Source organism: Magallana gigas, chromosome 6, assembly GCF_963853765.1.
Source record: "Magallana gigas chromosome 6, xbMagGiga1.1, whole genome shotgun sequence".
NCBI classification, from domain to species: domain Eukaryota; kingdom Metazoa; phylum Mollusca; class Bivalvia; order Ostreida; family Ostreidae; genus Magallana; species Magallana gigas.
In genome coordinates this window covers 6,769,612-6,785,240 of record NC_088858.1, presented here as the reverse complement: position 1 = coordinate 6,785,240, position 15,629 = coordinate 6,769,612, and the positions used below count along the sequence as shown (strand labels likewise).

Below are 15,629 nucleotides of genomic sequence, written 5' to 3'. Positions count from 1 at the left end.
GTGATATTCATGTAATATATATGCATGTAACCAGCTCTCCAATAATTGAATTACTGTAAGAAAAAAATACACACATACCTAGTATTGTATATTTTGGATATTAAACTGTGAAGAACTAGATATAATAAACTCTCTTGGTAAATTTTTACAAAAGGCATTGCCTTAATTTGTATTTTGTTGTCAAATATTGGTTTTTTAACTTTTCAATCATTTCATAAACTATTTCAAATTTATATGTACATTTGTATTTTGACATATTTATGTATGGTGTTTAACATAAATATATAGAAGACACTGTATTGAATGAATAGAAACATACATATATATATATACTAATCAAATGTTCATGTCTGTCCTAGCTCTTTCAATCATCCAACTCTTTCCCTCTTGTATACATGTATGTTTATGGAATGTTTTATGTGTACATTGGATGTTGTATGTACAGTCTTCATGTTGCCCCTTGAGGGCCCTTAATTGGTTAATAAAGAAATTGAAATTGAATACATGTATGTTCATACCTAGGTTTATTTTTGAGAGTGACGAAGTGGGATGATGGATTAAGTGTTTTAGGTTTTAAAAGTTTTTTGATACGCTACATAATTTCACTTATTTGTTGAATACCACTTCATTTGAAAGCAATCTTATAAGGTTGACAAGAACATTTCTTAAATCCACACTCAATCAAGCGTCAAATATTTTAACTGCACCTATTTGCGATTCTGTACACACCTGTACATGTACATAACGTTTTACTTTAGCATTAGAATATCTAAATGCTTTCCTTTTAATTTAAGTACATGTATGCGTTAAGGTATCCGATGCATATTAGGACCTTATTTTCTCACCTTCAATATCCATTATGGATTAAATAATTATCCTGATATTAATTCGAAGCATTTTAGAGTAGAAAACGAGTTAGCACGAGAAATTTTCAAAAGCCGTTATTAATCAACGAAGAATGCATAAAGGTATATGGGAACAAGTAACTTTTTGAAAAAAAAAATGAGTATTAAGATTATCAATTATAAATGCTTTGATGGTGAAAATATGCATTTAATTATTAGGAATAGAATTTGTAAATAAATTTCCATCGGATAGATTTTTTAGAGTTTAAAAGCAAAAAAAAGGGGGGGGGGGCAACTCTTCAAGAACAGGAAAATGTCATATATAAGGACACATTCCGCTCTTATATACTGATACTTAAACATGGAAATGATGTCTAAGTTTACTGAGTATGTATCCCATACATATCTGTTATGCCTCCAGATTCATTGAATCTGGGGCTATTATGGATCGGCATACCTACATGTACTTCAGTAAAACGCTTTAACCACCCTACACGTAAACTGTTAAGGTACGTGTACGCGTAAATTTCGTGAAACGTTCAACCATCCTAAACTGTTCAGCCTGTTCTCCAATCCGGGCACTTCTTATCACGTAACGGGGTCACTGAATTGTTGACAAACAATATAAAGAACAATAAAAGGTACAAGAACTGTTGGAGTGTTTGTTAAATTTCGACAAAGCCCCTTTAGAGAAAGGAGACGAAAGACCATTGACCTAGATACTGATGCATTTTAAAAGAATCGTCATTTCTGAAAATGACTAAAGTAAAGAAATTCTGCAAACCATCTACAGTAGAGTACGACGTTTATCCTGTTCCTGATTTCCAAAAGAGCGCTGGGAAAATAACGGCAAATGATTATTATTTGGTTCAGAGTATTTTGTTAATACGTATGCTGAAAAAAAAAGAAAATATGCTGGTCATCATAAAAGTTATTTGTATTAACTTTTTTCAAACTAAGCATACTATTCTGCTGGACGAAATGACTTGAACTATTTATCGTTTTCCCTGTAATTCATACCAAATCTAGGCAATGAGAGTTATCTCTCTTACTAAAGTGTTTATTATTCAATATAGCCACTACCACTCTCTGGATAATTCAGTTGCCCGCCCTTACAAAAAACTGTAGGTTGTTTTAGATATACATGTATTCTCTAAAATCTTATTATAAATTGTATAATACTTTGAATAAAAAAATATATTTGAGGGTTATTTTGAAATAATTATTATAATAAAATATATACTAGTAACAAAAATAATTAAGGAATAAGGAATCATTCTTTAAGTATTATGAGGTGATAAATTCGATCGGGGCGTGGTCAAATCCAATAAAGCCCGAAGGGCTTTCAGTGGCGTAGCTGCCGTTAGGCACTTAAGGCACGTGCCTACACATGATTTTAAGACCAAAAATTATAAATGTTAAAATATGACATTTAATTTAAAAAAAAAAATTTAAAAAAAGCACACAGCAAATATCTTTCTTTTCCCTATTTCAAAACTCTGATTGTTTGAGGTCACAAATATGTGACGTCGATGATGCTAATTATTGCGCAGTCAATCAATGAAAAAATGTCGGGCAATAAACCAAAAGTAAGACCACTGGATGAAATGTTTAAAATCATATTCATAGATCGAGGCATATTGCGATCTCAACTATCATTGACAAATTTGCGCTAATAAAAATGGACGCCTTGACTTCGTGTAACATTATGTACGACTTAAAAAAAAACAACAAAGCAATATTTCTGTTTTCTTATTACTATCAAAATTTAATATAACCATTACAACTGTTTTTGAATCATGATATTCAATTACAAAGTCTTAATGTTTTCCCTTTAATAGTAAACGAAACTATAGAGACAAATAATAGCTTTAGTGTAAGAAGATGGATGGATAAGGCGTGTAAAACCTATGCACGGACGGAAAAGATACTGAAAAATTTAAATATCAATAAATCTGATATTTTTTAAAAATATATTCAAAACAATAAATATTTAACATATCATCGATTTTTAACCTTTTTAAAATATGTTCAATACTTGGAATAGGTTGACTCAAACAGGCGTATACGTATATCAAAACTTCCAATAGTGTCATTTTTTTTTTTACAACTTCAAAGTCTTTTCTTGTTTATAGTGAGTCTCTGCTCCATATTTTTCTCAAAGTCTAAATAAGGTTTTATGGAAAACAAACCGATTTCATTTTGTATCTCAGCAATTGAACGTTTTGAAAAAATGATTCGTCCTCAAATTCGTGGCCAAAGTTCAAGGCACTCGTAATATTTAAACAACATATTTTGTTATGTGTGAAATGGCTCAGAGGTTAGAGCACCACACATTAGCTAACCTTACATAAGAAGGATTTTTATGTTGTGGGTTCGATTCCACCAAAATTTAAGGTAATCTTTTTTTCTATCGTTTGTTAAACATAATAAAAACTGAATTTATTTAGAAATTGTGCTTTTGCAAACTTGTATTATAATAAATTTGAATTGATTTAATTGATAAAATAAATTCAAAATTGTATTTTACGATGAAACCGAGTGGGCATTTGCCCTATCTTATTTCCCCATCTTCTTCCCGCCATTCACTTTGATAACGCTTAAAAATAGACTGCTGGTGAAAACAATGTTGGATTGTATTAAAAAATGATTTTTGCCTTTTTCCTACGAAAAAATCTTTTAAAAAACTCAAAATTTTATGTGCGAAAAGTGCCTAAAATTTGTTCCTGTGTGTTCTATAAAACATGAAATCCGTTTTCCGTCGGGGGGCTTTGCCCCCCTGAACCCCCTACCAGGGCGCTGCCCTGGACCCCTCGCCGTATTTGGTGCCTATACTTCATTCTAGCTCTAGCTACGCCACTGGCTTTATGATAGATTTGACCACGCTCCGACCGAAACTATCACCTCATAATATTCAAAGAATAATTCCTTATTACTTATATTTATATTAATTCCAATTTACATACTTTAAAACAACATTATTTTAAAACCACTATTTTTCCCTGTACAGCTGTAGCACATGCTATGTATTACTACGCAGCGCAGCCAAAACCGTTATTTGGTTAAGCTATATAAGACACGCCCATTATATGTCACTCGTGTTTTAAGAAGTTATTGGGTTTTAGGGTTCAAAATTGATACGTAATGTTATCACAGACAAAGACAATTGAAAATGTAAATATTAATGTAATATTTCATAAAACAAAATTCTGTATTGCATGTCATACCGCAATGAAACACTATCTGTATTAGACTCCCACATTATTACTTAAGGAGTATAAACCTACTCACTGTACCATGTATGACTAATTGTATATTGTGGATGTAATCAGAAACTTTAAGCTCCCCACCCAAAGAACTAATTGTCCATTAAGTAGAAGTCTAAATTAGTTAATTAGTAAAGACATTTTTATCAGCAGTAAAATTTACGAAACTTGCTCACTCGCCAAACGACACAGATTAAATAAATACACAAAGTATACAGGCAGCTTTGAGCAACTCTCCAATTTTTTGTGCTATAGTAATTGTGATATGATTGAATTCAGATTGCCGCCATGCACAACTGTAGAGCACCGGTAGGGCGTGTCTTGTTATTTTGTTTTTAAATTTAATGTGAGGGTGTAAATAAACCAATTTACAACGGTAGTTATATATTTACACAAACACACTGAATTCAAGCTTAACAACTGAGTTTTTGATATGTGGACTTCCTCATCAATAATCGTAATTTAGCAAAATAATCTTATGTTTAACCCGATTTACTTGTGCAAATGATAAATCTGAAAACGAATTAAAACTGGTATAAAACTAAGTTTTATAATAATTCACATATTTTTGTGTCTTTTTTTTCAGAGTTTGCATACAGGGGCCAAACCCGTTTTAACATTAATTTCAATGTAACCATAAATTAATGTTAAAACGGGATCATAATGGCCCCTGTGAGTTTGCTGATAGATGATGAAATGAGGAAAGTTAAGTGTCAGCATTATTTGTGGAGTGTCTCAGTAGTGCTTGGCCAGTAGAGTCTGCATAGTAGTAACTATCATCTATGTAACAACCACTTCCACTCCATCTTTAGGATTACTTGAAAATCTGTCAACTCCCTGAAGTTGCTTTACATCTGCCTTTTAACTACTGAAGGTTAATTCATATCATATAGCCATCAAATTTATCAATTTCATTGTGTTGTGATAGACATTATTTTATTTACAATAATTTTCTAGTTCATAAAACGAAATCTAATATTTGAAAAATTTCGGGCAGAGGTACGGGTGCCAAAACACTCATCATAAATCTGCCGGTATGATAATACGATTCAGAGACAGATTGTAGATGTATGTTAAATATTATTTCCTTTAATTATTAAAAAATAAAATATATTATTTTGTTGTGTCATTCCAGTAATAACATGATGAATTCATATTTGTAATATAAATCAATGGCCCTATAACATGAAATAAAACAAGCATTCAAGTAATACTGAGGACTCCGCACTGGTCATATAGTCAATACCCGTAAATTGTACTTCGTTATTGCACTGGGTCCTCGCAATCTAGTGTGAATTTAATGTTACGTCTCCACTGGTAAGTTTAATGTTTAATGGGTACAATTGAAATAATTTTTTTACATCTCTTTAACTTCCTTAACTTCGTCGAATTCTTGAATATTACATATCTCTTTAACTTCTTTATCTTCTTCGTAATTCTCGACAGTACATACTTCATACTCATGAACTGAGAGATCTAGAGCCGTTTCCATGCATTCATTATCATTCTTCCCATCTCCCTTTTCTCCATCTTCAAAGCACGGAGGTTCACTCATGGGAACGACACTGTACGGGTTATCAGTGGTTTCCAACGTTGACTGGTCCCTTGTCTTTTCTCGTGACGTAATTCGCCGTTTCAGCGTAAGACACAAAATGTTGCACCCTTTGTCTGAGCGGAGCATGGGAGTCCGTGATGACGTGGAGATTTGCCGCGTGGGGAACAAAGGTCGAACATTGACGTCATATTTCTGTAAAAATGAATCACAAACATAAAAAGAACCGAATACTTTATCCCAGCTATTATCTAATACACGTAGATCTCGCGTAATAAGAAAAAAATCTGTTGCGTAAAAGGGGTGGTCATTGACTTTTTAGGGACCTACATGTACAAGTATGAACATTAACTTACTACAGACGAACAAGTATAAACATTAACTTACTACAGACGAACAAATATGAACATTAACTGACTACAGACAAACAAGTATAAACATTGACTTACTACAGACGAACAAATATGAACATTAACTGACTACAGACAAACAAGTATAAACATTGACTTACTACAGACGGACAAATATGAACATTAACTGACTACAGACGGACAAGTATAAACATTAACTTACTACAGACGAACAAGTATGAACATTAACTTACTACAGACGGACAAGTATGAACATTAACTTACTACAGACGGACAATTATAGACATTCACTTACTAGCGATTGATAGGTATGAATATTGACCTTATAGAAACCTACAAATATGGACACTGGCCTAATAGAGACGGAGAACTATGAACATTGAATAGAGAAGGGCAAGTATGGACAATGACTAACTAGAGACAGACATGTATGACATTGACCTAATTAAAACCTGTAAGGATTGATATTCAATTTGACCTAATAGAGACAGGTATGAACATTGAAAATATAGATACGGGCAAGTATGGACATTGACTTACCAAAGATCCATTTACTAGATAATCCACTATTCATACTGAGTAATATATTTTCCATTACAATTGAACTAAAATGGTGTTATTTTGTGTACAATGCCTGGACACCAAAAGATGGTTTTTTTATTCTTTCATATACAATTATTAATATTAAGTACAATAGTAAGAAGAATGAACGGCATCTTTAGGATAACAATTTGAAAACTGCATGTGGACAACCTTGAATATCGATTTCATTACATAGAAAATATGTGCAATTTATTCTCAAATTAAAACTAAACGCACGAATATTTTTAAACCAATAATCTCAGGATTCCTAAATTGCGAAACTAATCTACTCTATTTAGGTTTTCAGATGTTTTACTTACCTGCTTTATTTTGACCACCAATATACCAACAACAAATGCTATTACATGTACTAATCTGAAAATTAAATAAAGAAAATAAATAAATAAAATCCCTACAATTAAATAAAGTGGTTATAGATAGCAATATTGACAATAATATAGTGGCCGTCTGGTAACAAGAATTGTTGCTGCTCTCTAGTTGTAATTTGTATGGCATGGGTTTGGTTAAAAAAGAAACACATTGTATGTCGGAGAGGATTTAAATAGGCAATGCCTGCTATCCCATCCGTTTATGTGATATACTGCATAATAAAATATTGTTTAAATTTAAAAAAAAAAAAAAAGAAACAGTGAGTAACACTTACACGAGGAAAACCACCACTGAAATCACAGTACTTTCACCATGCACATTGTGTTCGAGTTCTGTAGATATATTGGAAATAGAAACATTGGTCATTAAGCTTGTATTATCAGTATGTTCTATGGTAATGCTTAAAAGGGTTGATTTCAATTCAGTCACGTGATAAGCTGTCGTCTGTGATGTTGTCCTTGAACTTATTGATGGTTTCCTTGAATTTACTGATGATGTCCATTGTTTGGACGACGTCATTGTGACGTAATCTTCTTCTGTTGTTATTGTTGTGCTGTCTTCAGTCACTTGGCATGAAACATTAATTTTTTCACTAACGTTGCAAGCTGTTGTCGCTTCACATGTCCCCTTTTCCGAGCACTTTATTTCATCAGTTAAACTTTGATTAAAGTAAAGAGAGTATTGTGACAAACACACATCTAGAATCTTTAACAGCAGATTACAGTCTGGGACTTCTGAACACAGTAAGGAGAATCTGTTGGGTGGCGGACAGGGCACCAAATCCAACCAGTCCTCAACGGAAGTCGGGCGAGGCTGAAAGAAAACAAGGGTTTGGTTACAAGTTTTTACTGTCGCTCGGGGAATTTCTATCTGCGTGATATCACTAAAAGCACTCCTCGCAGATTTTAAAATCTGACTTATATTTTTTCGACAGCCATAAACCATACAAAAATATTACAGATGTTTAATGCTTGCGATTTATATTCCCGTAATTTAAAAAAAAAAACTGAATTGCGGAATTAAGTACAAGCGTTAAAATAAGGAATCGGTCGAGGTCATTGCCATGACGTCACAATTAAGCACATAACATTAGTTGTTTTCTTTTCAAAGTGAAGAGACAAAACATAAACTGTGGGACCAATTTGATTGTACGTTTATTTTCTACATGTATATATTTAGATATGAGAATAGGTGTTTAGTATGGTACCAAGAATTGCAAGTTCAAAGCACAAAATACACATTTTCAAGAAATCGTGTTTTTTAAAAATCAACCCACGGAAATAACGTTTTAATCACACTCAGACAGACTTTGATCAAAACGGACCAAAAATGTTTTCCCTGGAGGTTAAACGGGATTCCCTTGTTTCCTGCCTAGACCCTTAAAGCGAAGGAAGGAACACACAAAAAAAACCCCACTTGACATGCTTGAAATTTTCATCTACATATATCAAAGTTGTGACATACCGGATATCTTAGTGAATTTTAACTTCTGCATTGGTTATTATAGCACTGCATGTCCCATCTAACATTTTATTTCTTTGATAATCTGCAGTAGTTTAAAAGGGCTGTTGGTCGTCGTGTCCATTTTATGGCTGTATTTACGTTCTTTAGACGACGTGCTCTTTATAAAGTTATAAAAATATAGTTCTGTTTTCAAATTTCATAGCTAGAATATTTTGTTTCTTTCCTAGATACAAAATGTATTTAAAAGTTTACGGCGGATCTGTCGGTAATGTGTCGACCATTCAGCCTCCTTAATGAATGCGTTTGTGTTATCGATATCGATATTTAATTCATCATTTTAACACAAAGGTCAAGGTATAGATTCATTACATTGATAGATAGATATCCTTGAAAATGTTTTAAATATTTCTCTTTACTAAACATCTAAAAGTTTACGGCAGAGCTGATGGGTAATTTGGTGGTCACCCAACCTCCTTAAATTACGTTGACAGATGTTTAAAAGAATGACGTAATTCATAAAACGTGAATGTTTTGATACATCATGTGCTGGACTCCAGACAGAACTAGCACAGTGTGACCTGTTTACCGAGGCCCGGGTCCGAGTCGACATCCACCACTTCTACGATCATAGCAGACGTAGTCTTCGAGACATAAAACAAGGACCACAACTGGCTGAGAGACGTGCTGTCACGTTTGTCCTTCATTGTTATTGATGAAGACAGGGACATTCATTTGCGTTTGTTTACATGCATTTTACAATGTCATACACATTTCACTTTCTGGCTACCCTTAAAAACTTTCTCAACTTTCATGATTTTATTTTTATAAATTAGACTAGAAATAAATCTTACTGATATTATAGACATAATCTTACCCTGGTAATGACGCTTGGACACATGTTTAATGTTTTACCGAACCAATACACAAGGACGCTGGCCTGTAGAATCAATGTAAGATGACTATTCATAGCCACATCAGTTCTCCGGGGGTTTCCTTATTTCGTCATTGTCATTTCTAACTGAAAAAAAATATCCAAAAGTGTTGACCAAAACTGATTCAGCACAGTCAGCAAATAATTAAGTATGCAAGAGAGTTCTATTTTTAAACACTGTGTCGCCTACTAATTAAAACTTAGGACAGATTATATAATCCTGTTGTGTCTTCTTTTTTAAAGCGTTACACACGTGTATATTCTCAGCCATTAAGTGCAAAGTGACGTACTAGGTTAGGATTTAACATATTGTTTGTATCAATTTGTGCGCACAATCGACTGTTCGATAACATTAGTGCAGCTCACCGATTTTCCTTCCGAAGTCACGTGACAAAATTTACAAAATGACACTGTTTTGTAGCTCCTGTCTTATCTGTTTCGATAAATATTGTTTATTGGATTTAGAATAAATATTTTGACAGTTTAAACTTTTAGCACCTCTGATTGAGTGGCCCTGGGATAGATCTAAATCCATTTACAGCCTTAAATTTTGCCTCTTTGCTCGCAGGACCTATTTTTCTCTTCCTGGTGTTGGCTGTATACATATTCTCTGGATCGCCAAGCCAAAGTATTCCAGCACGTTTAATAATGATCGAAAGGGCTGAGCCGCTCCCCAGAAAGCTATTAGTTTATAAACAAGTCTGACATCGCATATTATGCAACTGTGTAACTGAATAACACTGTTTATAAACTGCACTGTGTATGGTAGAATCTTGTATTTCAAGCTTTGGGTGAAAACTTTCCAAGACATGATGCTCATAGAGCTGACACTCCTTCCGTTGTTCTAATTAAGCAATTGAGAGCCATTGACGTCCCCTGGATGGGGCATTTACTTCAGTTCTTGTAAATCCATTCTTGAAACATTTACTGCAGGATAGACAGAGACAACGTCATTAAGTATCCACAGCTTGCACTTTAAGAAGCTGCAATTGTTTGGTATCTGGTCAAACGTCTATAACCAGTGAGGCATTTATAGGCATTATATATACAACTTCTGTAACTTGAAAAGACACTTTTTCTTCATGTTGTTTTAATTATTTTTTTTCAGATTTTGTTACATATATATAGATACAGCACACAACATAATATTGTACCTTGTTTCTTATATTCATAGTCTAAGGTGTAGTATATATGTTGGATATACGTGTACATTTAACTATTCTCATACCATGGACATGAGAGAGAGAGACAGACAGACAGAGAGACAGAGAGAGAGAGAGAGAGAGAGAGAGAGAGAGAGAGAGTACCTGTTCGTGTGCTCCATTGACCTCCTTTACGCTGTAACTGCATTCAAACGCACCGAAATCATATATTTTTCATACAGTATTCCAAATACATATGTATAACAATGTCACCGTCAGTGAGCACACATCAGTATATCTTCTCTATTATACAGTCCGCGTTCTAACAATGCGACTGACAGTGTGTGTACTGTTGTAGTGTGCTTGAAACACTCTCACACCGAGTGCTCCATAATGAGAGGAGAAACTGAACAACGGATTTCCCTGGAGATAATTCAACGTTTTGGATTTTTTTACGGAAGTTGTTTTTTTAAAGATTCTGCAATGTGGGTTGAGCTAAAAGTGAAATGACTTTAAGGAAGGAGTCTTTTTATCATCAAACATACTTCTTATAATAAGAAATGCATGAAATTTTGACACAGTCAAACGGATCATAGTACTTAATGATTCTATCAGTTTAATTAAATTTGACCTTTTGTTTTCGGATAAAGGTCAGGTCAAGGTCACTACCTTTTTCCTCAACGTAAAGAGTGATAAAAATAAGTGTAGCTCTTTATAGCGAGCGCAGCTCGCCGGCGCGCAGCGCCGGCGCGAAGCGAGCTCTACCGGCAAGGCGTGTGTGAATAGAAAATTCGGACTATAGTTGCACATTCATTCAACGGATTTTTTTGGCGTCAGTAAATCGGACCAGTAATGCATCGTTTTAATCGTCCCAGTAGTTCCCTGTAATCATGGCAATTTTTATCACTTCACACTCTCACGAGAATCAGCAAGACAAATTTAGACAGTAAAAACAATAACGATGTAAGCGACATACAGTCAATGTTACCTCTAAAGTTCACCTCAGTACACTTTCAATCAAAAATAATCGTGTGACGTCACAAACGTTTACACATTGATCCGATATATTTTTTCGGAGTCAGTAAATTTTGACCCACAATTCATAGTACCAATGGTTTCCAACCTCACGTTCCAACATCACGTTCTCCCGAGAACCAAAGTAAAACCTTTAAAAAGCTTATAAGATGTGTAATTTTAAAAACATCATGCTTTTTAAGTAAATAAAACAGTATACTTCGCATACTTTTATTTCTCAGGGGAGTTTTAAAGAGTAAGACGACACTTAACCGACGTCAGCTTTGACGTCACAATAAGCACTGATAAGGGGAAATTACTCTAATTGAAGTTATTGTAAATCTGCTGAAATGACCAAAATCCTCTCAAAATCTTGCAAAGGCTAAGATAAAGAACAGCTGACGAATAAGGACATTTCTTCAGATACAGGAAACAGTTGTAAATTGCACTAATTTGGATGAATGCTCACAAATATTTTATTCACTATAATTACGGTAATTTCCTGAAACGTAACGTTATACGTAGCAGCGCCTTTTTTTAAAGGGGGTGGGTGGGTGGATGGCACCCTCATCCAAAAAATCTTTGCAAGCAAAAAGAAAAATAAATCATGAAAATTCTAATCCTTCAGCTCTTAAGCAGTTCAATGGTTTCTTTATTTTCACTTCCATTTATTACATGCAGGGGGGGGGGGGGGGGGGGGGGGGGGACAACACCATGTTCTTTTAACATGATCAGCAAATATTTTTAAGCGTAAACTAAAAATAAAATTAAACATTAATTATTTTTTTTTAAGTGGAGGGGCAAATCCATGGTAAGTCGATTTTCTATGTATATATTGACAAAAATGAAAAAAAATTTAGCATGGGGGGAGCTCTATGATGAGTCAAGTTTTATATGTAAGTTTAAGAAAAAATGTCTACTGCAAAAAAAGGGGGAAATCAATCAATCAATCATAATCACAATCACTTTAAAAGAGGAGATGCAGTGCAATGAATATTAATATATTAAAATCTTTATTATTTAACAACATTGTATCTGAGATTAAACTATTGTTCTACTTAAGGGTGTTGTTTACTCAGGGTTTGAGTTCTCAAATTCGGATTGTTATAAAATTCAATTTAATGAGTCAAATTTGTTCTAAACACAAAAAGTATTTATGAAATGAATTATTATTGACAAAACAATCGGTATTTTTACTATATTATGAAATTAGGCTCAAACAAAAATAGACTTTTAGCCAAACAGAGGAAATTCGGACTAAATTTTGCAGATTTTGTTTTCCGCTAAATTTTTTTTGGTAGTACTCTAATATTGAAAGTTAAGATTTTATATTTTAGTATTTATAATTTTGCATATTTTCTGTTAGTTCTAACCTCACTTATTCATTAGAATAATCTTATGACACGACTTTCACGAATATTGAAAAATGCTTAAAAACGATAAAAGACACCATATCTCAAAATTTTGATCATTGACCTCATATAGATTTTATGCCAACAGAATAAGGTCAAAATAAGTAATATAATGCTATAAATGTTTTTGTATTATCATCATTCAAATTTTTGTAAAATCAGATCAATAATGGGTATGAATTTTAAAACTGATAGAGGAAATTCGGACTAGAATATTTTTAAAAATTGTTGCTGAAATCTTCATGCATTGTATCTTTTTAGTGCCACTACCATTCATAAACTGTATTTTATTTTTTAAAGTGTTTTATTATTTGTAATATTTTAACAATTAAGAAAATCTCAATCGTGGTGTAAAATTTTACGGGATTTTTCTTGATTTTTCAAAAAATATTCAATGGTCATTAACTCAAAAAGTAGGTCATTGACCTACTTTTCTGATAGTGAGAAACAACACTACAATCAAAGGTCTATAACATACAATAGATGGTTTTTCATTATCATCAGTGGATTTTTTTTTCATTCTGAGTAAACGTCATCCTTAAGGAATGAATTCAATATTTATTTGTTTTGTACGATATAAAATGGTTTGGGGCAGTTTACTTATAAAAAAAGCGTTAACTGTTCTAAACCATTTTATATCGTATAAAACTAATAAATATTGAATTCATTGCTTATAATTGAAGTTTTTTACTCTTCGTTGTAGATAAAAACAGTCATTTGACCTTTAAAATGACGTAAAATTGTACAAAATTCAAACGTAACGTCAGGCGTATTGATACGTTTTTGACGTTAGTCTTACTATGACGTAGGCAACATTCTTTATTCGATATAAAATAATTTTCTAGCCAATCAGAAAGCGCGTTACAACCAGAATTAAATTATATATAAATAAATAAATTATAACAAATCTTATAAACTATGAATAATGAAAATTTACTGAAAAATAGGTATGTTTTATTTTTTGGCATTCAAATTTCACGTTGTTAATTTTATTTTATTAATTTATTATAATTCATTGTTTGATCACATGCTGTGCTCGCCCCAACGGTCGCACCGTAAAACATATTAGCTCTGTAGAGATTTGTTTAAGATTTGAAGATTCAAATCTTCAATGAAATCATAGACCATGAGAGTGTCTATCAGCTTATACTACTAAATTGGAATAAATATTTATACTAAAATTGATATTGCTTAACCCGCATTTCCTCTAATTTTCTTAAATTTTGAAGAAGTTTTGATTATTTTTTTATGCTTCCAATAATAAAATATTTCTAATTTTTATGTATTATGAAGACTTTATATAAAGATATAAATTGACAGAAAAGCTAATATATTGACCGTTTCATAAGAGAGAAAAACTGATTTTAGTGATTTTTTCACAAAAATCAATGTATAGAATGGGCGCTTTAAAAAGCTTATAAAAATATTATTTGATAGGCAAATCATATTTTAAAAACATATTCTGAAACCCAAGTATCATATTATTAGTTCACATTAGTAAAAAAAATCCAACATTATTGTTCTTGTTTTTAAAATGCTAAAACAGACTCATTATATATATATAATCTGCAGCAATTCTGAATTGCGCAACATGTGATATTTTCCTACGTCAAAAATATAGTCCTTGTTCCATTCTAAACATTGATTACATTTTTCTATGCCAAGTTGTATGATAGTAAAAAAGAAAGAAAAATATACTATTTTAATTTCCTTTCATCTTGATTTAATGAACAATTAATCAAATTTACGTTTGACAAGTCGAAAACCAGAAAAGACTCCTTCCTTAATTTAGGTGCAAGTATTCTAAACAGAGAGTGTTTTGAGAAAATAAAATCATACACTGTACATGGTAATTATAATATACTGAGAGTCTAAAAATTAATAAGAAAATCCATTATTCATTAAACACTTCATAGAGCCATATAATTTCACACGATTTACTCTACTTCTTCCTGTCCTCTCCCTGTAATAAGCAACATTGCATAAAAAATGTGGATATATATAGAAAGGGGAAATGATCAAATCCTACCTGCAATCTTTGATGTGCCGAGTCCAACCCACTTCCGCAAACAGGTCCTGTGTTCCGTACATAAAGTCTATATTAAAAGCTCCGTTTGACCTTCAAACGTTAATAATGTACCTATATAAGTATTCTAGGCCGTTCACCTTTCAATGTGACGGCTTTACATATAGACACTAAGTTTATTTTGTGTGATATTTTAATTTTAACTGTACTTATACGTACATCTCGTATAAAGGATTTTTAAATTTGAAGGTGTGCACCAGTACGTGTATAATATAAAACTGCATTATCTGACCATTATCAAACATACATTATATTTACTTTATACTTCTCTTCTTATTTTCATTTCTATTAATATTTTCTTAACTTTACAACGTGATCTCAATTAAACAATCTTTGACTGTGCTAAGGCTATTGTTTATTAAACGTTATTTTTAATAGACAAAATCATTATGTATTTTTTATCGTTATCTGAAGAGTTTTAAATGTTTCCAAAATAATTCTACATTTGTTACACAAAACTTTTAGAAAATAATGTTTTATCTAAAAGGAAGCAAAAACGGATTTAAGGGGGATTGTGCAGCCATCTTGTACATTCGAGGATAAGAATGTAAACATTTCTTGAACTGGCTTGTTT

General features: G+C 32.5%; 1 protein-coding gene across 6 annotated transcripts; it reads right to left on the bottom strand.

Moving 5' to 3' along the window:
• Positions 1-5,171: 5,171 nt before the first annotated feature.
• On the bottom strand, positions 5,172-15,151 carry LOC105347881 (uncharacterized). Of its 6 annotated transcripts, none has more exons than XM_034470952.2 (6): positions 14,999-15,151; positions 10,709-11,038; positions 9,345-9,488; positions 7,281-7,819; positions 6,937-6,991; positions 5,172-5,858 (listed from the first exon to the last, which is right to left on the bottom strand). In XM_034470952.2, exons 3-6 carry the CDS (start codon positions 9,435-9,437, stop codon positions 5,469-5,471), a joined length of 1,077 nt encoding a protein of 358 aa, XP_034326843.2. In that variant the 5' UTR covers positions 9,438-9,488; positions 10,709-11,038; positions 14,999-15,151; the 3' UTR covers positions 5,172-5,468. The 6 variants fall into 6 exon arrangements, with proteins under 6 accessions (XP_034326843.2, XP_034326848.2, XP_034326846.2 ...); XM_034470957.2 differs by having other exon boundaries at positions 9,345-9,484; XM_034470955.2 differs by lacking the exon at positions 10,709-11,038 and having other exon boundaries at positions 14,999-15,144.
• Between the last annotated feature and the right edge of the window lie 478 nt (positions 15,152-15,629).

Coding starts and splice junctions, on each gene's coding strand:
- LOC105347881 (XM_034470952.2), bottom strand. CDS start 9,437: ATGAATAGTCATCTTACATTGATTCTACAGGCCAGCGTCCTTGTGTAT. Junction 7,820..9,344: donor GTCCAAGCGTCATTACCAGG/GTAAGATTATGT, acceptor GTTTTCTTTCAG/CCTCGCCCGACTTCCGTTGA. Junction 6,992..7,280: donor TCAGTGGTGGTTTTCCTCGT/GTAAGTGTTACT, acceptor TTTAATTTTCAG/ATTAGTACATGTAATAGCAT.